Consider the following 26,963-nt stretch of genomic DNA (forward strand, 5'->3'; position numbering starts at 1 on the left):
AGCCAAGTATTCCGAGTGCAACGATGCTTGCATTCCTAATCTCGGTTCCCGTTTTGAACCCCTCACAGGGCGTTGGCATGCAGGAAGAGGCCCTGCTCATTCGTCACTGAATCACCGCCAGGTCTGATCAAAGTAGTAAAACCTCCTTTCCTCCCCAGTCGATATTCCTATATGCCTGCAAGCCTACTCCGGCCGAAACGTCTAAAGGAGAAGGATGGCGAAGTGTCCCAAATCCATAGCCGCGGTCCGTCGGCTTCTGGGCCCTCGCCGCTAGAGCTGAGTCCCGTCCGATTGGAAGGTTGATAAATGAACGCAACTCATTTATGGGCCGAAGCAGAGGAGGCATGGGCCTCAAAAACTTCTTGATCCGCTTCGTTCCCCGTCCTTCCCCTCTCGCAGCGAATCCAAGCTGAAGAGCATGGGCTTCTTAACCTCTCAGTTGTGCGGGCTTGTGATGCGGCAGCTACGGCTTCGCCAGGTGAGTGGTATCGTCGCGTTCCCCGTTGCAGAAATACTTCGCTCAGGGTACCCATTCAACTGATAGCTGGGGAAAGTCAGGGACAAGACTCCATGTAAATGAGTCTTCAGACCCCGCGGGATACGAGCTTACTGGTTCCTTAAATGCCGGGGTCCTGCGCCCCCCGAATGCATGGGCTGGAAGCTTCGCCTCTCGGGCCACTCTGGCATTCATCCAACATTCGTTCAACCTGACCCACGTTTCTGTCTGCGTTTTCTCCAGTTCAAGTCCATCCTCTGTACGTCTATTCAGCATCGCCGTTCCAGTGTGATGATCACACGGTTGCCGATCGAAAGATTTGACCGCTTATGTCGGTTCTTAAGGCGGCGACACGAGTCAAGACAAGAGATCCGCTGTCGACCCAGTGAGTCGCCCGTCCCCCCTCATCGCATCACCCGGCTTCTGGATCGCCGTTACCTTATCGTAAAGTAAAAAATCAAGTGGGGTTTTCCATCGGCCCTGGGAAAACCAGCCGCTTTCGCCCAGGCATCCTTCATGGTGGTGGAAAGGTGCATTTCAGGTCAGGGGTAGGGTTAAAGGGTGATGACGACTTGATGCCTTCGGGCATTGCCTACGTAGAGGCTTTGAACCAATCGAACTCGTAGTCTGACGCGCGCGATACTTCGTACAAGTATGCATAATCGGGAACAAGATTGTTTGCCAAGATCATCAAGAAAAACCAACAGGAAACATATGTTGGGCGAATGCAACACTCTCCTACACCCTCATCGTCAAAGTAGCGCCCGTCACGCACTCGTCTACGTAACCAGGCTTCGTCCGATGAGCATGCTGAATACATCCTTGAGCCCCTTGCAACTGGACCCTGACTTGGTCTTTTGCTTTCCGAACACCGTTTTCTCGGTTTCGCGCCCTCACACCTCAAAGGTAGGTCCATGCTGTGGCCGGTGTCGCATGGGTCCCTGTTCTCATAGCAAACTTGTGTCTGTCAAGCGGCGGAGTGGAAGTGCCCCCCCCCCCCCCCCCCCCCTCCCCCCCCTTGAAGATCACAGCTGTTGGAATCTGTGCTTCAACATGCCACGTTCAAGCCTGTTTCTACATTTCTAACGCAACGGCTCTGGCGGATCCAGTGACCACTGATGCTGCAGGGCTGGCTTGGAGGCCCTGACTCAACACCCGACTTTCCACGTCGACCAAGTTTGCTTCCTTTGGACTTTGAGCGATACCTGTAGTATTTGCACCGATAAAATCCTTGTGTTCGCCTGGTATTCCAGTTGCTCTGGCACTTTTTGTCTGTCCCAAGGTCCTTCTCCCTCTCGAAGAAGCTGATATACTCCAATTATCAATTTCCTTCTCCATCCTCATGGACCCGGCTGCTCAGGCTGCGGCTGAAGCCACTGAGGAGGCGGGCCGCCAGTCCACGATCGAGACATGGACGCTCTATGTGATCGGCGTTGTCGTGACAATCCTGAGGACTTACGCCAGAGCGAACGCCGTGGGCTTTCGGGATTTCCGGGCTGACGATTATCTAGTGTGGGTTGCTATCGTATGTGCTCCAACTGGTTCAAAGGGGACCCAAAAGGTCGATGCTAATTCAAGCTTGTTCCAATCTGCTCAGCTGTTCTACACCGTTCAGTCTACTTTGGCATACAGCGTTGGCAGCGTCGCCCACGGCCTTGCCAACAATGGCATGCCTGATGAGAAACGGGCGGCTTTGTCTCCCAACGATCCAGAGTTTGAGTTGAGGTAATCCAGTGACCTCTACGCCCTCCCCAACGACGTCACTGAGACCAAACAGAATCATCGGCTCCAAGATTCAAGTTGCCGGATGGGCGACCTACTCTGCGCTCATCTGGCTTCTAAAGCTGGCGATGTTGGTCTTCTACCTACGCCTTACTGTGAGGAATTGCCCGCCCCCCGCATCATCCTATGCTCTAGCGCAACTGACGCTCCGGCAGCAAGGTTTGGGTCGACGATACCGCATCCGCATATGGATTGGCTTCGGCCTCGTTCTTGCAACCTTTCTCGGCTCTATCTGTGCTATCTTCCTAGCTTGTATCCCATTCCACAAGTACTGGCAGATCAGCCCAGATCCTGGAAGTAAGCTTTTCCGTAGCCAAAGTCTAAGGTTCGCCGTCGCTGACTCTTGGTTGTCCAGATTCCTGCCAAGCCGCTGTCTCGTTGCCCATCGTCTGGACGTCCTTTGCCGCAAACGTCTCCACCGACATCTACTTGATATTGATCCCCATTCCTCTGTTATGGGAGTCAACTCTACGCCTGGCCAAGAAGATTGCGTCGACTGTCGTGCTAGGGGCCGGTATTTTCGTCTTGGTCTGTGCGACCCTGAAGAGCGTTTTTGTTCTTGTGGTATGTTTCATCCCGAGTCATCAATCATCCGTTTAGAGTTATGCGCGTTTAGTGACATGTGCCTAGGACCCTGTCAACGGTGCCGAGCTTGCGGGAAAGTGGGGGACACGAGAGACCTTCGTTGCGGTAGTCACGACGAACCTTCCCATGATCTTCCCGCTTATCAGAACGTGGATGAAGTCCCTCTGGCCCAGCATCTTATACTACTCCAAGAATTATAAGAAGGCCTATAAGACATCGACCGGCCTCCGAACCACCGGCCGCGGAAGCGGGGACTCCCGAAGTCAAGATCGTCGGACTGGCAACTCGCGGGTCCACACTGTTTCCTCCAACCCGATCTTCACTGAAAGCGAAGAGCAGATCATTATGAATTACAGGTTACAAAACCTCAAAAGCCCTCTTTCCGCACTTCATAGGAAACAACAGCCGAAAGGGATAGTAGTATCTAACGAGTTCGGGATAGTCACCGAGGATAGAACGTGTCATATAGGTCCAAAGCGCCCTGAGCGTGTGTATGAAGCTTGGTAGCGGTTGTGGCCATGAGTTATCAATGCTCTGGAAGGAGCTATTGAGTACAACCATGGTAGTCCCATGGTTAAATTTGAGGCATTCGTGTTATTCTTCGCGCTGGATGACAAACTTTCTCTAATTACTCTGGTCTTTGGGGTCTGGACGGTACCCTTTCACGAAATAAAGCCTTGTTGATTTCTCGCTTACATAGCCGTGTGTGGTGTGGTGTATGCGGGCCTCAATCCTGCTGACAACACTTTGGAAGCTGGATCCAGAAGTTTTTATCAGCCCTCAAGTAACGAACCTTTCGTTTTTTGGAACTATTGCTCCAGCCTTTTCGCTGATGAACTCAACGATTAATGGCTAGGATCATAGCTCCAACTACTGCACCCTATCCTGTCATACTTGATTATTCAACTAGGCTGGACAGGGTTCAGCACTGGAACCAAGTTTCAGCTTGACGGACTCTCCGCCTCTCACCCCTCCCTTTGCAATCACGATGTACTCGGGATCAAATGCCCGACCACACTTCAGCCTTTCCGTTTTCTCCGAACCGCGCATCCCGACTGCATGGTAATATCAGTGCTTGCACCATACAGAGACAGACTCGGTTTACTCATCGTACCTGTAGGTAGGTTTCATCTCTTAACGATGCAAGGATACACCCAGGCCAATCCTGAGTGCGATGGTGTTTTTGTCAGTTGCCGTGAACGCTTCTAATTGCCGAACCTCACACTACCCTCTGGTACAAAACATCCTAGGCAGTTGATTGCACAGGGCTAGATCAAGTACAATGATCGAAAACATAGAGAACAAGCATTTGTTACTGCTCACCTCCTCTTTAAGAGACATGTGAGTGGGATATTTGCAGCTGTTTAGGAAAGCCTTGTTGTACGGCGATGGAAAAAGCTAATCCTCAGAACTAACAAGCCTAAAACTTGCATTCATTGAATTCACGCCAGCAGAAAGGATTCCATGAGTAAAATCGTGTCAGGAAATGTTAGAGTTACCGAATGGCATTAGGGCGTTTCTACCCTTTTGCCACATCCAAGTTTTTTGTCGCTAGTCACATAGATCTACACATAACTGACTTTCACATTGCTTCTTATCCCTAATTCAGCCTTTTGATTGGTTCTTCATCCTGTTTCAAGCCCTTATTACACCCGAAGAAGAGCAGCTTTGAGTACAGGTACTTCTTTGGAGATGACGGCAGGGCAGTGAAAGGTAAGAGAAGAATAGAGACACTTGAATACCTCCGTCAATGCGGCTTATGGGTGCACCACAATACAAATCCTGCCATCATCTTGGCAAACTCACACCGATTAAAAGCCCCGAATAAAGCATTGCCTTAGTGTTCAAGAACCTTGGCGCCAGAACAGGAACTAACGGGAGACGTTTGGTGATATCATACACACTAACGAAACTCACAGGGCAGTGTGTCGATGGAAGGACAATTCATGACAGCTGGTTCTTCAAACCGGGTCTCTGACTTGCATTCAATCATACGCACCGGCCGAAAACCACGATCCTAAGAGCCGGAAGACACAGCTTCTCAGACTTCACAATCAATTGGTCAAGTAGGTCAGAAAGGGAGACGCAGCATGTTATGGATACTTCATCACAGAAGAGGGCAGTTGCAGCAACAACGAAATTCAATTTCAACTGATTTGGCCCAGAACAGAAGGGAAACGAACCATAGTCACTCCAAAATGACCACTATCACTCCTACCCTCACCGAAGAATCGTCTTGTTAAACCTGTCTTTTGATTCAGCTAGCGGGGCAAACAGCACGGAACTCGTAATTTGAGTTCCTGCTGAGGACTTGAAGACAGACCCTTTTTCAAGGTGCTGTTCAGAGGGTGTTGACACCTACTTGTCATAGAGCAACCATGCACGCATTACATTATTAAAACGACAATGGATTTTACAGGCTTCTCAATGTTTGAGCCCGGGTATTATGGCCAGTTCCTATTTTCCCAATCAACACAACGAAGTATTTGGGGCAGTGCATTGCATTCGAGCCTGATCCCACACCTCGAGACTCCAGTGATGGTCCAGACCCTTCTAAGCCCAAGCCAAGCGCCAGGCTACTGCAGCTTATCTATCCTGTCTGCGGCATGACGTCAGTAAACCCCTGTTAATTCCCAAATTCAAGGCATCATCAACCTCAGATTTCGCGGTTGCCCGCGCCAGTCTCAACAAGCATACATAACCCAATTAGTTACTGTTGTCCTGCATCTGGCAAGGTTCCCAGATAGGTAGATGCCTGCCGTATCTTAGTGAGCTGGTCTCGGGCGACATCGCGCGAGGGCTGGAACGCTGTGATGCTGTGACGCTGTAATTTGATTTGATGCTCGTCGCCGTGCCAACTCCCAACGCGGAAGCCAATCCCACGTGGGAAATGGATGGCAGCCAACAAGGTTCTTGAGATTCACTTAAGATAAGAGGTAGGAGAAGAATATGTTTTCGTCTTGCTCCTCTCTACCACCACCTCGATCTCTTCATCACCAACCGCCAATCTTGTTGTCCCTACTCAAATCCTAAATCTTCGCTCATCCCAGTTCTCTTTCTAGCTAGCCGCGGCGATTTGATTGCTTATCATGGACGAGGAACAGAAACCGACCGCCGAGAACCACACGATGATGCAGGGCTTTGAGTGGTATGTGCCCGCTGACCAGAAGCACTGGGTGCGACTGGAGAAGCAGATCCCACAGCTCAAACGATATGGCATTGATAACATCTGGATCCCCCCAGCGTGAGTTCATCACTGATCGAGTGTTACCACGCGTTCGCCCAGTTGACGTTCCATACCAGATGCAAAGGCTCATCCAAAACAGGAAATGGTTATGATATCTATGATCTGTATGTATGCGATCCGACGCGACTCACCACGAGCGGCGTGGCATAGCTGACTTGGAAAGCTACGACCTGGGCGAATTCGATCAGAAAGGCTCCGTCGGAACGAAATGGGGAACCAAAGAAGAGCTTCTGAAGCTCGCCCACACCGCCAAGAGCAACGGCGTTGGCCTGTACTGGGACGCAGTCCTCAACCACAAGTTCGCGGCCGATCGCAAGGAGAAGTGTCAGGCTGCCGAGGTGGACCCTGAAGACCGCACCAAGTTCGTCAGCGACAAGTACGAGATCGATGCCTGGGTCGGCTATGACTTCCCCGGCCGCAAGGGCAAGTACAGCGACATGAAGTACCACTGGTACCATTTCAGCGGTGTCGACTATAATGCCAGGAACGAAAAGACTGCCATCTACAAGATCTTGGGTGAGAAGGGCGACCAGGAATGGGCCGAGAGTGTCGACGATGAAAAGGGCAACTAGTGAGTCGTCTCGCCACTCTGCCAATTCGACATCTTGCCAAGAGGCTGACGTGGTTTTTCCCAGCGACTTCTTGATGGGTTCCGATCTCGACTACGATCATCCCGAGGTCGTGAAAGATGTGTTGAACTGGGGGAAATGGCTGGCCAATGAGGTGCCTCTCAAGGGAATCCGGTTCGACGCAGTGAAGCACTACAGCGAGGACTTCTTGCGCCAATTCATCACCGAGCTGGACAAGGACTACGGCAAGGGGTGGTTCTTTGTGGGCGAATTCTGGAAGGACAGCCTCGATGACATGTCCGAGTACCTGGCGCGGATGGGCAGGCGCTTCACCCTCTTCGACGTTCCTCTTGTCTACAACTTCAGCAACATCAGCCGAGGCGACGGCGCGGATATGAGAAAGGTTTTTGACGGGACTCTTGTACAGAAGGAGCCTATGAACGCTGTGGTAAGACGTCTATTTCCCAAGTGGCCAGTGACGAGTTTCCCTCACCAAGTGCTTGGTTGTAACCCCCCATCCCCTTTCCCTTCTCCCGAGGTCTTCCAACGTTCAAAAATACTTCATCGTAAACTAACATAGCTAGACTCTGGTCATGAACCATGATAGCCAGCCAACTCAGTCTCTCGAGGTTCCAATAGAGGGCTGGTTCAAGCCAATCGCGTACGCTCTCATTCTTCTTCGCGGCGAAGGATACCCCTGTGTCTGGTATGGCGATATCTACGGGGTCAAGGGAGAGCAGCCTTTCCCGCCGTCATGTGGTGGCGCTCTGCACAAGATTACACTCGCGAGAAAGCTGTATGCATACGGCAAGCAGGCCGACTACTTTGACTATCCGACTTGTCTCGGCTGGGTCAAATACGGCACCTGGGACCGACGCTTCGGCTGTGCTGTTGTGGCCAGCAACGCCGGCCCCGGGTCGAAGCGTATGCATGTCGGCGAGATGCACGCCGGCGAGGTGTGGACCGATGTCCTCGGCTGGAACGATCGCGAGGTTACCATTGGGGATGACGGGTTTGGCGAGTTCGTGTGCTCCGGCACGTCCGTGAGCATTTTCGTCAACCGGGAGGCGGAAGGCAGAGATAAGTTCAACGAGGAATTGTGGGTGCCGATGCCTTTTAAACGTGCTTCCCCTCTAACGATTCACAGCGATTCCAACATCTACGAGGAGTAGGTACGAGTTCAAGGTTCTCAGTCAGCTGCCATGTGAAACTCACAGGAGATTTCCCCGTCGCGATGAGCGGGGCATCATCAACTTCCACGGGCGATTCTACGGAGTAGGGCTAGACGATGTAGGTCGGTCAATAAAACCAAAGCGCGCCCGAGGGTCAATTCCATGTCCAGAAAGACATAGCAAAGTCTCTCCATCACACTGTAGCGGTGAGACTGCTTGGACCTTGGAAATATGCTCCTTTGCCAGGTCAATTAGGTCCTTTGCGTTGGCTGTAAACAGCCCGGCCCTCAACAAACTCGGAGTCACCTTTGCCGACACCGGCGACAGCAAAGAATTTGTTCCGAACTCATCATCACAGCATTGCGTCTCGATGTTCTTGATATTAGTTGGTTTTTGGTGACTTACTCCCGACGACCGGGCCGGAACGAAGTGGATCCGGAGGGCCCGGCCCGGTTCGGACCCCAGCGGTATTGCATAGGACTTGTGCGTTTGGGGTAATAATCCGACATGCTGTGCAGACGACTGCGTGTGCCTGAACGGACCTAACTCTTTTGGGCCAGCTTTTGGGGTCGAAGGCATTGTAGCGGATGATCGATTTCTAAGACGCCGCGATAGACAGGTTGTCGAATCACCGATAGATGATGTTGACTGTTGAACACCCTTCACGTGCGGTTGCTACCACTGCTGTTGCGACGGTGAGACTGTTCGGCTCGGGTTCGAAGAATCATCCGAGTGTCGGCGGGCGAACAGAGAATTGCAAGGCCTCTCGTTTCCTTTTCGTGGCATTCCGTGCCTGTCCCCATTCAACATGACTGGCTTTTCCGTTTCGTCCAGCTCAGGGAACTCTATAATCTGGGTTCTCAATCGGCGAACAAAGACTTGAATACTGCCCGTCATTGACATAAGTACTTGTGCATCACCGAAAGCCCACAACTCAACACCCCCCGCAACGTTACAAGTCGAGACATCTTATCGCCGATGGTGGTCTGGTCGTCTGTCCCCACGTCGTATCCCCGCCGCAGAAGCCATTGGCCGAATCCAGCAAGTCAATGCGGAGTAGCTTCGCGGCATTTCATTCGGAAGCTTGCTCCGGTTCTCCTATCATCGGCCTTTCGATGAGGGCAGTAGAAAAATGAGCGTCTTTCACCCTCTACCGCTGCTGCGGCTCGCCTGCAAACCTGCATCTTCCAAACTACTGAGCGCTCGTCTTCCTCGATACCTCTTTCGTGATACCCTTTCTGCCCTCCCTCGATCCAGCATCGCCCAACGTCGTCGTCTCTTCACATCTACCCCTCACAGACTTCGATCCAACCCCATCGCCAACATGTCCGACCTCTCCGTCGAGCTGACGGCCCCTAACGGAGTCAAGTACACTCAGCCGACCGGTCTCTTCATCAACAATGAGTTCGTCAAGTCTGCCAAGGGCGATACAATCGACTCGATAGACCCTGCGTGCGTGATCCTTATTTACCCCTGTCTCCTCGAGGACAAGCTGACATCCGGACCACAGCACTGAGGAGAAGATTGCGTCCGTCCAAGCTGCAGAGGCGGAAGACATTGACAAGGCCGTCAAGGCTGCGCACGCTGCTCTGAGACACGAGTCCTGGAAGGGGATTTCGGCGACGGATCGCGGCGCCATGATGTACAAGCTGGCCGACCTGATCGAGCAGCACAAGGAGACCCTCGCGACCATTGAGGCCTGGGACAACGGTACAGTCTTGCCCCTCTACTCATCGATAACGACAAGCGTATTGATGGATCGCAGGCAAGACATACAACGACGCCCTCGAGGGTGACCTGGCAGAGTGCGTCACCGTCATCCGCTACTACGCCGGCTGGGCCGACAAGACCTACGGCCAGACCATCAGCACCATCCCTCAGAAGTTTGCCTACACGATCCGCCAGCCCATCGGCGTGGTCGCGCAAGTGCAAGTAGCCCCTTAACTCCCCAAGACGAGCATTGTTGGTGGTAAAAAAGTAAACAAACTGACCCTTTTGGTGTCTCAAGGATCCCTTGGAATTACCCGTTGTCCATGGCAACCTGGAAACTCGGGCCGGCGCTCGCCTGCGGCAACACCGTCGTGCTCAAAGCCGCCGAGCAGACGCCCCTCAGCATCCTGTTCCTCGGCACGCTCGTCCAGCAGGCCGGCTTCCCGCCCGGCGTGGTCAACTTCGTCAACGGCTACGGCCGCGTCGCGGGCGGCGCCCTCGTGGGCCACCCCCTGGTCGACAAGGTCGCCTTCACCGGCAGTACGGCGACGGCCCGGGCCATCATGGGCGAGGCGGCCAAGACGCTCAAGAACATCACCCTCGAGACCGGCGGCAAGTCGCCGCTGCTCGTCTTTGGCGACGCGGACCTCGAGCAGGCCGTCAAGTGGTCGCACATGGGCATCATGTCGAACCAGGGCCAGATCTGCACGGCCACGTCGCGGATCCTGGTCCAGGAGTCCGTGTACGACGACTTCGTCCCCCGGTTCCTCGAGACGCTCAGGACCGTCAGCAAGGTCGGCAGCCAGTGGGACAAGGACACGTACCAGGGGCCCCAGGTGTCCAAGGTCCAGTACGAGCGCGTGCTGGAGTACATCGACATCGGGAAGAAGGAAGGGGCCACGCTCGCGGCCGGCGGCGAGCCCCTGAACATCGGCGGCAAGGGCAAGGGGTTCTTCGTCGCGCCCACCGTCTTCACCAACGTCACCACCAAAATGCGCGTGTGGGGCGAGGAGATCTTCGGCCCCGTCGTCGTCATCGCCAGCTTCAAGACCGAGGAGGACGCCGTCGCGCTGGCCAACGACAGCCAGTACGGCCTCGGCGCCGCCGTCTTCACGCAGAACGTCGAGCGCGCCCACCGCGTGGCGTCCGACATCGAGTCCGGCATGGTGTGGATCAACAGCACCCAGGACAGCGACCCCCGCGTGCCCTTTGGCGGCGTCAAGCAGAGCGGCATCGGCAGGGAGCTGGGCGAGGCCGGCCTAGAGGCCTACAGCCAGATCAAGGCTGTCCACGTCAACATGGGCACGAGGTTGTAGATTCTTGTTTCTCGATAGGCCTGGGAAGATTTGTATTATTTCTTTTTCAAACAGCGGGCAAAACATGGTTGATCTTGCTCCTACGGGTGTAATATTAGATCGTACCGACCCGGAAGCAATTGAACTTTTGTCCCGGACACGTCCCTAGACCCATCGCTACCAGCTCGGACGACCTCAACCTTGCTCTCTTCTCTCGGCATCAACAGCGTCGCCGTGGTGCTTGTCGGAACCGTCACCTTCATCCGCACGTCCTCGCCCTCGCGCTTGAAAATGACCTCGATGAGCCCGTAAGGACACTGAAAGGTCCCCTCGACAAGGTTGAACTCGGACTTCAGCGGCGGCTTGACCGTCCAGGTCCTGTAAGCGTCGTCCCCGACCTTGACGCCGAGAACCGCTTCGTAGAACCATTCGTAGATGGTCCCGAGCATGTCGTGGCACTTGCTCCGGCACGCGTCCTGCCAGAACTCATTCAGGGTCGTCTCACCGCGCCTCAGGAAGCGCATGTATGACGGGTGCTCCTCCTGCCGCGCCATGGCCATGACGATGTCGGGCCTGTCGACGTCGGTGAAGGTGTTCCACAGCCATTTGAGGCCGATCTCCCCGGCCCTGATCTTGCAGTCCGCGACGTCGTCCAGGAAGGCTTGCCTTACGTCCGCAATGTGCTCTGCTGGGACGAGGTCGAATTGCAGCGCCATCGCCTGGGCGATCATGGTCCTGTCGTGGACGCCTGGGTTGTCCAGGGATGTGTAGAATGCGTACGGATGTTCCGTCTTGTCGGCCACAAGGAGGTGGCGGTTGTAGGCCTCGTAGATCCGATCTGCCCACTCGCGCCAACGCTTCTCGTCCTCGGCGTATCCCAGTTCGCGAGCCATCAGCTCAACGTTGCGGAGACACTTGTAGTAGATGGCCGTCTCGATGTTGGCTTGGTGGTTACCGAAGGCGATGTCCCTGCCCCAGTCACCAAGCCCGTGTTCGATCAACCCTCCCTGGCGCTCTTTCGTGCAAAGATACTCCATGTACCGTACACACGGTCGGTAGAGCTTGCCAAAGACATGCGTCGAGCCGTAGTACCGCTTGATTATCTCGGGAATCAACGCGATGGCGCCGCCCCAGGTGATGGTGTCGTGGAGCGGGCCGCACATGTACCTGATCTCGGGGGCCATCGTGGGCACCAGCCCGTCGGACTCTTGGGCGTCGACGATATCGTCCAAGATCTTGGAGTGCAGCGCCTCGATGTCGCGGATATACTGCGTCGCCGGCGCGAGGAGGTGGGTGACCTCGAGCCACCCGAACTTCTCGATCTGGGGACAGTCGGTGTGGTAGCTGAAGAGGTTGCTGACGAAGGACCAGTAGCACATGTTGATGAGCGCGTTCGCGTCGTCCTTGTCCGTCTTCAGCGTCCCCAGTCGTCGCGCGGCGGATGACACGTGGCGGCCGACGACAGAGTGGACGACGGGAAGATGTCCGCCCGGATCGAGCGATGCGCCTTCGATTTGGATGTATCTGGCGCTCGTGAAACTAAAGTCGGGGGCCCATGCCTCGATATCCCCCGTACCCGCCAGGGTGATCTTGGAGAAGACCTTGGTCTCGAAGTCCTTGAACAGCGGGTCGGGCATCAGGACTCTGCCGTTGTCGTCGAGGCTTTCCGAGTATCGGACAATGACCTCGGCGCCGGCTGGCCCGCTGAGCTCGACCCTGATCATGGTAGAGGCATTCTGGCCCAGATCGAACGCCAAAACACCCGGCTCGAGCGTCTTCGTCGATACCGGCTGGAAGGTCTCGTGGAGTGTGACCGGCGGCTGACTCTGATATCGGAGCTTCCCTCGAGGACCGGTCACGGGCGTGGACGCCGACCAGGCCGAGTCGTCGAACCCCGGCGCGTCCCACCCGCGAGGGTACCTCCGCAAGTCCTTGTCCTCCGAGGCGTAAATGTTGGCCAGCGTCGTCGCGCTCTTGCTGGTCTTCCAGTCCGGCCCGGTCAAGATGGTCTCGCGGCCGCCGTCCTCGTAGAAGAGGTGCAGCTCGGCGAAGAAGCAGAGCTCGTTGCCGTAGCGGACGTACGTGTTGTCCTCGTACATCGGCCAGAAGAAGCGGTCGTCGCCCTGGTCACCGGCGTAGAAGCCGTTGCCCACGTGTGCCCCGACGACGTTCTCGCCCGCGCGCAGCGCGTCGCTCAGGTCGTAGGCGACGAACTGCACCGTGCGGTGATAGTTGGTCCAGCCCGGGTCGAGGACGTGGTTCGACGCCGGGCCCCCGTTGCAAAACAAGTTGAAGTGTCCCAGGCCCGAGGCGAAGGCGATGGCTCGTGTGGGCTTTCGGTCGAGATGTATCGATTTGCGGAGGTAGAACGGCTTGTCGCTGCTGTCGCCGATCCAGACGCCCTTCCATCGGTTTGCTTCGTCCTCGAACCATGTGCGAAATATCAGACTCGTGTGAGGCATCTGTTTCGTATGAGAACCCGACAGCGTTAGCAAAGAGAACGGAGAAAGAGACAAAACAACCCCGGAGACGCACGTAAGTCTGGTTCATGCTGTACGGCGGCAGCAGCCTGCTGGACCTCGGATACGCCGTGAAGAACTCGTTCACGCTGCTGGACGTGACGCGTCCGTCTTGGTCCCATACAGACACTTTCCAGAAGTGGAAGGACGCCGACTTGAAGCCGCCATCCGGCTTGCAGAGAATGTTACGCTGGGCATCGCTCTCGATCTTGCCAGAGTCCCAGACGATGTCCGAAGAGGATTCTCCGTGGAGCCCTTCAACGCTCAGGGAGATAACGACTCGATAAGCCGTCTGTGAAGCATGCTCGAGGTCCGAGTGGAGCGTCCAGTAGATGCGAATCTCGTCCACGTCGATTCCCAAAGTTTCATGGAAGGCATGGATGCCACAGCCTGTAACCTCCATCGCAAAGGTTCACAGGGGTGAAAAATACCGATGGCACGTTTCAATGGTCGGTTTCTTGGACACGAGTGAAGCGGGAGCGGTTGGTAGAGAGTCCTTATTGGCACCCAAACCTCCACGAGCGTGCCAAGTCTTCCTCAGAGGACGTCGGACAAGTTCCGTTTACTGAGCGATAAATATTTCAGACTGCCGAGGAGATCCCAGCGGACAGCAACCCATTAATGAACCGAGATGGCCGAGTTCGGTACGTTGATCGCTCGAGAAGGTGGTTCTGCTGGGCATGGAACAGGCCACTAGAAGCTGTCATACCTGGTCCGTTAAGGCGCATTGCGTCCAGTCGGAGATTTCGGCCAGGGTTCGGAGGGATTCCGGCCTCCCGGTAGGCACCGAGTCCGAGAGGCTCGCTCAGCGGGAGTTTTGACGACTCTTCGCCGACACTAGAAGATCCGTTCCTATTACTCGGAATTCCCGGTGCGGAGACGGATGTCCCAACGCGGGTTTCCCGCCCGCGTCGCACACCTATCAAAGGCACATTCAGATCTCAGGATCCTCCACACAACCTTGATTTTAGCACTGATTTGAGCTGAGATTGAAAAAAAAGCTTAAATTCCAGCTTTGTGTTGTTTCCTCTCGTATCATTCTTGTTCAGTTCTTCGATTAAAGGAGACAACATCAGACCATCACCATTCCATAAACAACCCCCCCCCCAATATTCTCATTCTTGCAGGCCCTATCCCAAAGTCCTCCGCTTACCGGGCTGCATCAGACCATACCTATGCAGAATTTGTAACGCGTCCCCTCGAGTGATTGCGACGGCAAATCGAGTCAAACGCGTATCATTCACCCCCTCTCGGTGATGTCGGGCCAAAGATGCACCTTGACCTGGGGTGCTCGTGGGGTCTGGAGCCCCCCCATATTCGGGGAACAGAAACAAGATGGAGAGGATCGGCCAGGATCAAAAAGAGACGCTGCCCCACTGCATGACACCTCGACTAGGTGATCTATTGGATGAACAGAGGATCTGTTCATCGGTGATGTACACGTACATGCACTACCATCTTACAGCCTGCTGCTGTTTTCTCATCGTTTCCTGGGCTCTATTTCAACTGTTCTCTCCCTCTTCATCTCGTTCTCAGCAATAAGATTGAGAGAATTGTAGTCCGAGCCATTCCTTCACCGGCAAAGACTGTGCCTCAACACGCAGCAATCATGGGTCAGCTAACGACGGTGTTCTCGGCCGTCTTCCTGGCCATAGGAGGTTTCCTCTTCGGCTATGACTCCGGCATCATCACCTCCACGATCGCTCTCCCCACATTCGAGGACTACTTCAGCCACCCGTCCGATACCGTGGCTGGCGGCATCGTGTCGGCCTTCCAAGGCGGTGCCATCCTCGGCACCATCATCAACATGTTGTTTGCCAACAAGATGGGTCGTCGGCACACCATCTTCGTCGGGTCCGTCGTCTCGTGTCTCGGGTCGGCTCTGCAAGCCGGCGCAGTCAACATGGCCATGCTGATCATCGGGCGCTTCATCGGCGGTGTGGCCGTCGGAATGATCACCTCGACGATTCCGATGTACGCCTCGGAGTTGTCCGAAGCCAAATACCGCGGCACGCTGTCGGGTCTGCTGCAATGGATGTTGAGCTTGGGATTCCTCGTTGCCCAATGGCTGGGTTACGGATGCTCCTTTTCCAACACCCAGTTCTCCTGTAAGTCTACCATGGTCCTTGGAGCTTTGCCTCGTCCTACGCCTTGTCCCACTCTGCTACTCCTCTTTATTGTCTTATTTTCCATGGTCTAATCTGTGTGCAGGGCGCTTCCCCCTCGCTTTCCAGGCCGTTCCCGGTATCATCCTTGTCGCCGGTGTGTACTTCCTCCAAGAATCCCCTCGATGGCTCATGGAAAGAGACCGTCACGAAGATGCCCGTCGTTCCCTCGGCAAACTACGAAGCGGCCTGGGCGAAGAAATCATCGACCTTGAATTCCGCGAAATCCGCGACGTCATCCTCGCCGACCGCGCCCTTGGGGACATAACCTGGAAGTCCATCGTCACGAAGCCATCATGGCGCAAACGTCTTATTCTGGGCTGTGGCGTCCAGGCCCTGGGGCCTCTAAGCGGCATCAACGTCATCAACTACTACGGTCCCCGAATCTACGAGATCCTGGGCATCAACACCCAAACATCGCTCATGATCATCGGGATCAGTGGGGCCTTGTCCATCGTGTACTGCACTATTGGGCTGTGGCTCTTGGACCGCATCGGTCGTGTCAAGCCCCTGATCGTCTCTGCAGCCGGCATGAGCGCGGCCCTGTTGGTCAACGCTGTCCAGGCCCAGTACCTGAATGAAAACAACGCCAACCAGTTGCGGAGCATGGTGGCCATGAACTTCGTCTTCAGCTTGTTCTACACCCCTCTCGGCATCATCAGCTGGGTGTATCCCGCCGAGATTTTCCCTGTCGAAGTCAGAGCGCTTGGGAACGCAATCACCACCTTCACTAACTGGACCGTCAACCTCATCTTCGCCCAGATCTCCCCAGAGGCATTGACTGCCATTGGGTTCCGGTACTTTTACGTCTTCTTCGTCTTCAACCTGGTCGGGATGCTGTGCTACATATTCTTCTACCCGGAGACCAAGGGACGGACTCTCGAGCAGATGGATGAGCTTTTCGGTGACCAGTTGGTACCCCACGCTATGCAGGACTCAGTCGGCGCTGCGGCGGCTGTGTCGAAGGATGAGAAGATGGTGGAGCAACTGGACCATGTCTAGATTCTTCATTGATAGAAACGGGTCGGGAACAATGATGTTTTGATCGTGCTGTAGAATTTCGAACCCTATTTGCTGAGGAGAACAGATTTGAGTCTATTATTCGCGAAGCTCCGAGGAAGCAAGAAATGGCTTGAGAAAGCTGTTACTATCGATAGTCTATACCAATCTCGATCATTATTCTGCAAAAATAAATAACTATGCGGCGACACGATGTGGAAAATGGCCGTCGGAGCCCAGTCTCATTTACCTTCCAGTAGATGCCCTTGCGATTCCAGGGATTTTCCTAGGTCTCTTGCTAGAACTGAGGTCCCCCACACCCTATTAATATAGTTGAAGAGAGTGATAGACTATAGAAACGAAGGCAAAGTGTAGGGAGTAAAAGGTACAAGTTACTTAGAAAACACCGAGATTATTTTCATTGTTGTTTCAGTATTCTTATAGCTTACAGGCCTCTCTTTCAGACTTGCAGGCTGCTATGTGAATACGAGCTGGAATACTCAGGGGAACACTAGAAAGATATTGGAGTGTAGCAGAGACCAGATGAAAAGATCTCACCAGTTGCTTCCTTCCATGTATTCAACTTTCAGCTGCTGGCCCGTTCCTTCCTCTTTCTCACAAACGTTGTTTATTTTCTCTTCGTCGCAACTTTTTCTCCAGCTCACTTCAACCTTTGTCTTTCACATTCTACCCTTCATCTTTCCACCTTTCGACTTTTGCAAATCGCCTGTTGCCCTTCTCCTCCATCAGTTGTTTTCTTTTCTTTCTACGAATTTGTGTTTTCTTATCACAGTTGCTTACCACTTCCGACCAGCACAGCTTACACATTGCAGAGCCTCCATTCTCGCCAGAACCCCCTTCTCATCACGGATCATGGACTTTGACGACGACGACAGCCTGTTCGGCTCACCTCCCAAGCCAAACTCAGGCACCTGGAGCTCCAACTGCGCAGATCATGTTGGAAGTCTGTGCCTGCCTGTCATGAACAATGGTTCACCCCTGGTGAATCAACAAACGATTTGCCTTCCTTCTGTTCCGAAGGAGTTGCAGACCAGAGAGTCAGCTAATCGAGCTGCGTTGGCGGTTGACCAGGCTTTTAGCACCAGCAAAATACACCCACACACTACGCCCTGCGCTCCTTCGCCCGAGCAAGATTCTGGAGAATTGGCCCAGGATCAGTCGTCACTGGAGGCCTTGAGAAACCCCAAAGGCCCTGTTCGTCTCGTTCCGACTCTTCCTACAGGGCCATTGTCACCTTGTCAGGCACTGTTGTATGGGCGCGAGGGGCAATATCCTTCTCATCAGCATTCGGAAACATTTCAACAAACTTATCGGTCCTCCCCTTATCTTGATATTCCCCAGGCTTTTCAGGCTCCTCACCTAGGCTTTGCAACCCCACCCGGCTCTTCAATCCATGGCCAAGAGCAGCCTCGCGCTTCTCATGCATCTCCAGAGCCTTCTCAGCTACTCTCAGCCAACCAACAGGGCGACTCGGCACCCGCCAGCGATAGCTCGCCTGTAGCCGACCAAGACCGCAAGAAATGCAGCAAGTGTCTCAAAGACCATCCTTTCTTATCATACAGTTACATGAACAGCATGGGACAGCAGCAGCCTCGCAACCAGTGTACTGACTGTCGAAAGAAAAGACGGGTCTCGGCAGCTCGCAGCAAGAAGAGGAAGCAGGAGGATATGGCCGGCCAGCATCAGCACGAGCGACAGATGCAAGGCCAAAACCAGCACCAACAGGCTTCTCAAGAGCTTCAGGGACATCTCAAACAGAAGAAAAACATTCTCAGCCCCAAAGACGCGACGACGATGGCCTGGGACGCCAAGGTTGAGGCACCGGGCCCTTTCCCTAGAGCCTCTCAGAGACCCTCAAACGCGTTCCCCAGCCTTCCCGGCGTACGTCTTCCATATCTCCATCTTGTGGCCCTCTGTTCTGACTACTCTAAAAAACTCTTCAGCTCGAAGGATCACGCCCGACTGCTAGCTGTGACCCATCGTTGACTCCAGTTCTGCCCAACTCGAATTTCGGCCGCGACCCTGTTCCTACGACATTTGAAGATGTTCGTATACATTTCCCTGCCGCCTTCCTTTCCACTTGGCATACTGACTGGCTTCTCACAGGCGGCCACGACGAACGTTCAGACCCTGCGGGACATGCAGCACATGCGGAACGTGGAGTGCTTGCAGGAGTTCGACAATCTCACGCGCTCCACCCAGATGTCGCCCGGCTCCGTCTTCCCTCCCGACCCGAGATTCGCATCGAAGGCACCACAAGAGCAGTCCCCGGCCCAGCCGGCCCAGCCTCAGTCGGACGAACGATACCGCCCCATCCTTTCCATCGTCCACACGCTCCCCATTTCCCTCAACGGCGCCGAGTTGGACTTTGTCGTCAGCCAGGAGAGACAAATGTTCGACCAGGGCCGCCAGACGTGCCTTTGGATGAGGGGCCAGGACGAGGCAACCCTGCAGCAGTATTGGCGTAAGCGCGAGGCGGCCGTCGTGCTCGGGCTCCTCGAGGTGCCCATGCCCAGCTTGCAGCCCAAGATTGGAATCACACGCTCGCAGGGCTCGCACAAGAACATGCCAGGGGGTAACGACCGTTGAGTGTACAAGGCTGTAGATGGCGTGGCAGGCTTGAGAGATGGATGGGTACAATATGTACTCGGTCCAATGCGACGGAAATCGTGGAGGCGTTTTATGTTCATGAAGGAGGACTCGGGAGAAGGATCCAGGATACAGGAACAAGTGTTCATTGTTCCGCAGTAGTAGTACACCAAGAATGAGTCGCTTTGTCACGTATATTCTATTGGCATCGGTCAAATACTGCTGCCTGGACCAGCTTCTTAGGAATCTGGGTTTTCAATTGCTGTCTGTTGCCAACCTGTTGGCACATCACCAGCCATCACTCCCAGTCTTCGAGAGGTGGCATTGACAAGAATCGTAGTTCCCGCTTTGCCATCATCGAGTTGTTCGGTCGACAATGTGATCGAAGTCAGAGCCCTTTTCCGCTGTCGGCTTCTTTTAACCACGGCGCTCCCAGGGCGGACTAATTAGAACCTGGAGAGCAATCGGGTTGAGTCAACCCATTTTCTCCCGAGTTATGCTGACGCTCGTCGTCGGCGCCATAATTCAACAAAGCCGATACCGATTGCGCGTTGGTTCATCCCGAAACGCCCCTTCCGGTCAATGCAGTTGTGTGACATGGGATCTAGGCCGATTGTGGCTGGTCCAGCTTCATGATGTCACCGATATATTGTGCGTCAAGGACGTCATCTCGACTTCATGCCGCTCGGCTCGCGCCCCGAGAATGACGCGCATAGGGCATCACCGATTCTTATAAGACCCCCGCGCCCAGCAGCACCTAGCTCTTCCTCGATCCACCACTCGCTCCATCGCCCATCACATTACAATGAACAGAATCGCCCTCAGACAAACCAGACTTTTTGCCGCTTCAGTACCCAGAGCCAGAGCCATGTCGTCCCAGAACCCCATCCACGACGCCGCCGACGCCGTCGGCCAGGAGAAGGACACCAACCCCGCGAAGCCCAGCGTCATCTCCTCCGAGGGCGCCGTCGGAAAGCAATTCAACCCTGACGGCAACGTCGGCCAGATCGGTATGATGAGCATTCCAGTACACGTCGTTCTTGATGTCGAAAAAAAAAAACCATGCTGACTGTTCATAAAATAGGCGAAGCCGTCGGCGGCCCCTTTTCGAAGGATGGCGCCATCGGAAGCCAGTTTGACGCCAGCAAGGGCGGCATCGCCGGCACCGTGGAAAAGGCGGTAGACGGACCCAGAAATCCGGCGAAGAAGTAGAGTTTGGTCACACTTATCGATGAACAATATTATGAAATAATATAGCTGAAGGCTACAGCTTTGCAGATAATGCTCAAAACACTGCCAATTTGCGTGTCGCTATCCACATTACCTGCCACGAAGTGTTCCATCAACACATTTGAATTCCATCATTGATTGCAGTACGCCTGGAACGAAGTGTCAGAGGGGATCCCATAACAAGGGCATGTTCGTGATTCTGGGCGATGATAGTGTCGAAATCGTACCAGGAAGGAAAGAATCTGGCCAATCAAGCCATCCAAGTGACTACCAACCCTGCTACGGCCCGTGACATGACATGATTGGATGGACGGGCCAAGGGATCCGTCTATCGTTATGTCAGAAATGCAAACATTCAGCGAACAAAGGACAGAAGCACCGAGGAGAACAGGCAACTATCGCCATTCATCCTAGCCTGCAGAATGCGGCGGACATATCCTCTGGTACAATACTTGGCTTAATTCTATCAACTGTAAACAAGTTCTAATATGTTGTCGTATATGTTCCCGTGCGTCTTCTTAGTCACCACGCTGCCGAGTCGGTTGGGAACTTGACTACCTTCGAAGGTCGGCCGTTTCAATGTTGAGACCCTACTACTACGGTTCGGCATTTGCAGCAACAACCCCCATTCCCATGCTTGCATGGAGCCATCCCCATGTTTCAGCGCCCGGGGCACTAAATCAGAAATGCAGCGATGCCCGCGGCGACAGAAAGGACGGCAACCGCGCCGGGGAGCAGTCCACTCCCGGACCCAGTCGGAACCGGGACCGGCTGGCTCGACGCCGTGGTCGTGGCATTGGCTGCAGGCGTCGCGACGGCGGCAACGGTCTGAAGCAGCCTCGGCGTCGCGGTGTATCTCATGAGGTCCGTTGCGAAGGAGACGCTCGAGAAGGGCAAGCTCGAGACCGAGGACGCGCTGGGGAAGGCGAGTCGCTCGGACGCCGGCGCCGACGGCTCCAAGGAGGCTCGGTCAAAGTTTCCCGGGCTCAACACACTGGAACGAAAGACTAGGTCAGCATGGGTGTTCCTCTGAGACGATGTCGGCCGCCCGTCGTGCGTACGAACCTGTCAATCACATGGGCGACACCGTTGTACAGAATGGTGTTTGGGAACGTGATCCTCGCGTTGTTCACCCAGGCGGAACCGTCCGGCAGCACGGTGAAGGTCAGGTTGGCGCCTTGGAGGGTCGGGACCGTGACGTTGCCCAGGGACGGCGAGAAGATGACGTTGTTGGGGATGATGTGGTAGCGCAGGACCTCCCGGAGCGTCTCGACGTCCGCCGACTCGAGTACCGAGCCGATCGACTGGAAGGCCGCGTCCGTGGGCACAAAGATGGTGTAGTCCGAGATGTTGAGGCCCTGGACGTCGGCCCCGGTCTCGCCGAACGCGAAGTTGAGTTGGGTGGCCTCCAGCGCGGCGTTCATGGCGAGGTAGCCCGCTCGGAAGGTGAAGAGCTGGAACGGCGCCCCGAAGGAGAGTACCGTGTCGACCTTGTGGATTGTGATGCCACCCAGAGTTATGTCCTATTTTTTTATTTTTTTGACATCAGCGCGCCGCACAAAGGTGACCAAGGACGAGGAATATACTGACAGCTTCGGTGACGGTGGAAATGGTCTGCTCCCCGGACAGGATGCACACGTCCTGCCCGTTCCTCACGAGTCCGTTGTACGCTCCACCGGTGAAATTAGAGAACGGCTGCTGAGCAGTGATGTACGAGTCGTCCAGCAAAGTCTGGGCAAACGTGGGGACGTCGGTGATGACGCTGGACGGGTAAGCCCCTCGGAAGACGTGGTTCGCAAGGAGCGCACCGATCGCGACGGTGTCGTTGCGGAGCTCGATGGCCTGGCCTTCCGGGATGTCCCGCGGCACGTTGGCGAAGGCTTCGTTCGTCGGCGCCAGGATGGTGATGTTCGTAGCCGAGGACAGGGTGTCCGCAAGGCCGTCCACGAGACCGACGAGCTCGAGGAGCGTGCTGAGGTCGTCTTGGGAGGCGAGGAGCGCGGCGAGATCACCCTGAGCCACGCAGGACCCGGCGGCCATCAGCACAAAGGACCAGGTTGACGGACGCATGATGAAGATTTCCCTTGAACGAAGAATCGAATGCTGAGATGGATATTACTGCTCGGAGAAGGTAGAGTGAAGCTAATAATGTGATGTCGTGGAGTTGTAGTCTTGTTAGTCGATGAGCCCTCAACATGCTTCTTTATACATCGCGCTCAGATGGGAGCCGCGCAAGGTGCCTCCAGCCTCTCATGGATCATACGACAGCAACGCAGATAGTCATGACGACTTGTCGCCAACTCGAAATCGAAGAAAAGCCAACTGATCTAGCATGGCCTTTCGTATCTTGGTGTTCCAACGCATCATTGAGTCTCGCGAACCCATGGTGCCCAGAGCTGCACAGCCCTTGCCTTGAACGCGCGGATGCCAATCACCAAAGGTATATCCAGCAGCGGCTACGGCCAAACCCTACCTTTGGTCTGACACGCATAGAGAACCGGTTTAGCTTGGGGTTTCCCCCACTAGTATTCGGGCGCAGTGGGGCCTACAGTCCCCCGTCCGTTTAAGCTTAGTTTGCTCCTTCGGGTAGTGGGGTTACGATGCGTCTATTCGAGCTTAGTCTGTTCTCTCGATTCGGCGCCTCCCCCAGCCCCATGTGGCGCGGATGCACTCTGTCGTTGGCTTCTGGGTGTCCGCCTGGAAATATGCGTCGTGGACTTTATGAGTGCTGCCAAGGTCTCCAACGGATGGACCTCTACCAAAGTGCATCTTGTCTGCATAAATCTTTCCTTTTTAGGTGTTAGTCCTATTCTTGTGTATTTTTCGTCCCGGGCTTGGTTTTCCTGATAACTCGTAGGTAGATCTCAGTCGATTCTTGTTAGGCGATTGATCCAACATAGGAGAATCTTGGGTTTTTCGTTGGGTCGTTTCACTGTGATATTCGGGAGCATTGTGTTGCTCAAACCCTTCAATAATTTGTGCATTCTTCACTTCTGCCGAATTCGTTGGAATAGGAAACTTTCCCAGGACTCAAGCAGACGACCTCAGTGAAATCTGCCTCAGCGTTCATTTTCACGCTCTTTTCAAGACCGGGTATGGGCGGTTCATGCCATCAGTATCTTTATGCGGATGAGGAACATGTCCGAGACACTACACATTCACTCTGCGCATGCCTGAACAGTTGGCAGAAATAGCACGCCTAAGAGCCACACAAATCGCCAACGAAATTGGGTCATAAGCCTTCATTCCTCGTCTTCATTCGCGTCACGCGTCCGACTAGCCATTCAATTCCAGTTCATATCGAACGAATTGGAGACACGAGGCAACGAGGGAGACTGGCTGAGCGCGTCCATTGGAGGAGGTCCTGGCTGACCAAGACAAAATGCCTCTCAGACATGTGTTCAGATTCCTGTTAAGCGGCTGGCCCAAGGATTATTACTATTGCATCACGAAGGGAGGCTGGGTGACAACGGACTGAGTGTTGTGTACTCTTTTCAATAAATAGCCATGCCTAACCGTGAACTTTTCGCAGGATATCTTACACTTCATCACACACTGCTTTCTCATAACCATTTACAGAGATTTCACCCAAAAGACGCTGGTAGTAGTGACCGCGTTCAACCAACCAGACACCATCATGAACTCCGACAAAAAGACGAAGCTCGCAATCGCCATGGCCGTTATCTGCTACTCCTTCGCCGATACCGACTGGCTGTGGGAGGCTTTGCAGGCCGCCGGGTCCCCAATCCAGGTTATCGGTGGTCGATCTGTAAGAGAGGGCAACAAGATCTTGGCTCTATATGGAGATCGCCTGCTCGGACAGTTTGTTGCGCATGAAGGCATTGTCCAGAACACCATGAACAGAAGTCGTCAAGATCCATTCCATTTTCGATCATGCCAAGCTATACTAACCAACCTTTGAGACTGCAGGCGAGATCGACGACCGCATCAAGTATTGCGTCAACAATGACCGTTTGGCTCAAATCTTCGATGAAGCTGGTCTCGCGTCTTGCATCAACCAGAACCCCTCTCAGGGAATCCACGTCGGGTCCAAGACCAAGTCGGCCACCATCGAAGCCATCATCGGCGCTGTCGCCATGGACGGCGGACTTCAGGCGGCCAGAGAAGTCGCCCAAAACTTGGGAGTCTATACCCCAGAAGAGACTGAGTACTAATAAGCGCCCTCTATCCCCAGCCCGTCTTGGCCAAGAGAGTTCTCAGAATCTCCACAAGTTGTTGGGGGTCCTGTACGACCATCCACCAGGAGAGCCTCGCATCTCTCTTGCTTGCAGATCCAGCGAAGGGTATCGAAGCGTACTTTGCTCCGCTTAGGTATAGAAACCTTTTCTCAGATCTGCAAGCTTGCAGACTATGCGAGGCTCGCCTGATGGATGCCGTCTGGGACCCCCGATGAACTGGGTTGTGGATTAGAAACTTCCCCTTGGCCGAGGATCTCTTTTCGGAGGCAAGCGAGCCCTGGTTCGCTAGCCGCTGAGAACTGCCTTTGCGGGCTGTGTGGAGCAGAAAGGTGTGACCGGGAGGGTGGGGAGTGGGTGTGAGAGTCTTGGGGGGATGTACAACTTGGTTGAATTGTGTTGGAGCTCGAGGACTTTGGGTAACCGACAAGAGGGTCTTTTGTGTCTGCAAGGACCATGGGATGAATTCTTCCTCGAGCATAAAGGCCCAACCTTTTGTTCTCGCAGTGTCGGCAAATCCAGCTAGACATGGGACATGTGCTGGACCAGGAAGGAGTTGCGGGACATCGCGGTGAGGGCGAGCAACAGGGTGAACCGTAATGTACCAAGGAACATGGAGCATGGTGCTAGGGGGGACCTTGGAGGATAATCTCAATGCCTTGGATGCATGTTAGCAGCATGTAGCCAATTACGGTTGCACGATGGGAACTTGCATCTAAGCAACTTCGCTCCATTATCAGCAATAGCATATATGTGAATGGGACCATCTGTCTTCTGTTCAAGTGTGGGATGTACTTCGGAAAACTGGCCCTGGAAGACAACGTCAAGATACACAAGGCACAACTGATGGTCACAGGAGCTTCATGCAACGCGAGGAGATTGTCTATGAGGAGACTGGTATGTGTCCCGATTGTTCGCTCCTTCCCGCTCTATTGCTCCAAGGTGCTTGTTTGCTCCTTCCTGCCTCAAGAGGACCCCAACCAACCACCCACCCACCCGTTATATATCAAAACAATCCCATTCTTTTCCAACAACAGTCCGTGACGCAGCGGGATCAATAGACGCTTCTTTGATTGAACGTCCCGGCGCACGGGTGTGTGGGTTCGAGTCTCACCGCCGTTGGTAAAATCCTAGCATCGTTACACCTGAGGTTGGTAAGAGCTTCCTAGGATTTTCATAGACTCCGCTGTCCGCAAAGGATAAGAGTTGAACTTTTTGGGTTTCCTGCTGATGGAAGGACGGAAGGACCTCTTCTTGAGTTGTGTTGTACGTTGGGTTTCAAGTTGCTTGCCTACTTATACCGGTTCTTCCGCCCTACCTACCTACGATCCCTCTTAAACTAATGCTAAAAACTTCTTAGTATTTACAGACACTCCTATCCTACAAGTACTCCAAACTAATAAAGCAAGCTCACTACTCGGATTCTATAATCTTATCTCTTGCTTTTAACTGACCTTGGGTCGGATCTGTTACCCAACATAAGAAACCTAGTCCACTGAGCATGGCTCCTTCAGCCAGATTGCTTCATTTGCGTTCCCTTTTTTCGTCCTGATTCTGGGTATACTTGATCTCCGAGCCCGTTCCAGGCAGAGAGTTTGCGACTACTCCACAACTTGACGTGTCCAACCTGAATAATCTCTGTTGACTGAACCACACCATCACACTCACACTCGCTCTGTCACTGCTGCTCCCGCCGCTGCGGTTCGAGCTTGGTATTTGCACTGATATGCTGCGGGCCAAGGCAATTTGTTCCGTACAGGCAGACATGCTTCCAAGTCAAGGAGTGAGAGGTCTCCCTCAGCATGCTCTGGAATGTGCTTGTATTAAGTGGGCTTGATTTGTAAGGGGGGGTCGAGAACTCTTGGAGATTGATCGTCTCTCGAATGAGATTTCTTTGGAACGGACGCCGATTTCCCAGGTTTTGTGGTATCAGAGGCTATCCAGCCAAGTCAGGAAAGACCTCCCTCACTCAGAGCCGCCAGTAGCACAACCTGGGCATGCAAGACATCAATACTTCTCGGGCAAACCAGCCTCCCTGGGCTTCCATCGAAGCCATGAAGCAGAATTATGTCAGATTGCTCGCTCTCACAGGAACATCAAACTACCCAAGGCGGAATAGATGCCGATCAACGAGCTGTCGCCGCCCCGCGCAGCAGCAGGCAGCCTAGTCTGCAGGCTGCAGCCACGAGATGTGCGCGTCCGAACATCCCGTCGGTAGCATGCACCACGGAACCCGGGCATCCAATCGAATCGGCACTTGAGCCCCCTTCCCCCCATCTCCAAGATACGTGGAATACGGTGTACACGTTGCACGCAGGCGGCAGGCCCAGATGGGTAGTAGCTAGTCGGAGTCCAACCGCCCAGAATGCGCCTGTCCCAAGACATACG

The 26,963-nt window shown here is 54.2% G+C and overlaps 8 protein-coding genes across 8 annotated transcripts; 7 read left to right on the forward strand and 1 right to left on the reverse strand.

Moving 5' to 3' along the window:
- Positions 1 to 1,838: 1,838 nt before the first annotated feature.
- CH63R_10783 (Kinesin-like protein) lies at positions 1,839 to 3,370 on the forward strand (the record flags this gene model as incomplete). Its single annotated transcript, XM_018305757.1, has 5 exons — positions 1,839 to 2,021; positions 2,094 to 2,221; positions 2,274 to 2,575; positions 2,634 to 2,842; positions 2,909 to 3,370. 5 exons carry the CDS (start codon positions 1,839 to 1,841, stop codon positions 3,368 to 3,370), a joined length of 1,284 nt encoding a protein of 427 aa, XP_018155181.1.
- A 2,582-nt stretch (positions 3,371 to 5,952) lies between these two features.
- On the forward strand, positions 5,953 to 7,851 carry CH63R_10784 (Alpha amylase; the record flags this gene model as incomplete). Its single annotated transcript, XM_018305758.1, has 5 exons — positions 5,953 to 6,107; positions 6,167 to 6,214; positions 6,274 to 6,681; positions 6,746 to 7,127; positions 7,264 to 7,851. 5 exons carry the CDS (start codon positions 5,953 to 5,955, stop codon positions 7,849 to 7,851), a joined length of 1,581 nt encoding a protein of 526 aa, XP_018155182.1.
- Positions 7,852 to 8,983: 1,132 nt separating this feature from the next.
- Positions 8,984 to 10,877, forward strand: CH63R_10785 (Aldehyde dehydrogenase; the record flags this gene model as incomplete). The annotated part of the gene is made up of 4 exons (XM_018305759.1): positions 8,984 to 9,303; positions 9,362 to 9,561; positions 9,617 to 9,779; positions 9,860 to 10,877. 4 exons carry the CDS (start codon positions 8,984 to 8,986, stop codon positions 10,875 to 10,877), a joined length of 1,701 nt encoding a protein of 566 aa, XP_018155183.1.
- A 4,107-nt stretch (positions 10,878 to 14,984) lies between these two features.
- On the forward strand, positions 14,985 to 16,542 carry CH63R_10786 (Hexose carrier protein; the record flags this gene model as incomplete). Its single annotated transcript, XM_018305760.1, has 2 exons — positions 14,985 to 15,483; positions 15,587 to 16,542. The coding sequence occupies 2 exons, from the start codon at positions 14,985 to 14,987 to the stop codon at positions 16,540 to 16,542; spliced, it is 1,455 nt and encodes a 484-aa protein (XP_018155184.1).
- A 1,593-nt stretch (positions 16,543 to 18,135) lies between these two features.
- Positions 18,136 to 19,149, forward strand: CH63R_10787 (uncharacterized protein; the record flags this gene model as incomplete). Its single annotated transcript, XM_018305761.1, has 2 exons — positions 18,136 to 18,441; positions 18,667 to 19,149. The coding sequence occupies 2 exons, from the start codon at positions 18,136 to 18,138 to the stop codon at positions 19,147 to 19,149; spliced, it is 789 nt and encodes a 262-aa protein (XP_018155185.1).
- An 805-nt stretch (positions 19,150 to 19,954) lies between these two features.
- Positions 19,955 to 20,361, forward strand: CH63R_10788 (uncharacterized protein; the record flags this gene model as incomplete). The annotated part of the gene is made up of 2 exons (XM_018305762.1): positions 19,955 to 20,159; positions 20,234 to 20,361. 2 exons carry the CDS (start codon positions 19,955 to 19,957, stop codon positions 20,359 to 20,361), a joined length of 333 nt encoding a protein of 110 aa, XP_018155186.1.
- Positions 20,362 to 21,386: 1,025 nt separating this feature from the next.
- CH63R_10789 (Beta-Ig-H3/fasciclin) lies at positions 21,387 to 22,449 on the reverse strand (the record flags this gene model as incomplete). Its single annotated transcript, XM_018305763.1, has 2 exons — positions 21,387 to 21,902; positions 21,970 to 22,449. 2 exons carry the CDS (start codon positions 22,447 to 22,449, stop codon positions 21,387 to 21,389), a joined length of 996 nt encoding a protein of 331 aa, XP_018155187.1.
- Positions 22,450 to 24,016: 1,567 nt separating this feature from the next.
- CH63R_10790 (RNase) lies at positions 24,017 to 24,554 on the forward strand (the record flags this gene model as incomplete). The annotated part of the gene is made up of 2 exons (XM_018305764.1): positions 24,017 to 24,248; positions 24,310 to 24,554. The coding sequence occupies 2 exons, from the start codon at positions 24,017 to 24,019 to the stop codon at positions 24,552 to 24,554; spliced, it is 477 nt and encodes a 158-aa protein (XP_018155188.1).
- Between the last annotated feature and the right edge of the window lie 2,409 nt (positions 24,555 to 26,963).

The sequence above is a fragment of the Colletotrichum higginsianum genome (assembly GCF_001672515.1).
Source record: "Colletotrichum higginsianum IMI 349063 chromosome 7 map unlocalized unitig_7, whole genome shotgun sequence".
Taxonomy (NCBI): Eukaryota; Fungi; Ascomycota; class Sordariomycetes; order Glomerellales; family Glomerellaceae; genus Colletotrichum; species Colletotrichum higginsianum.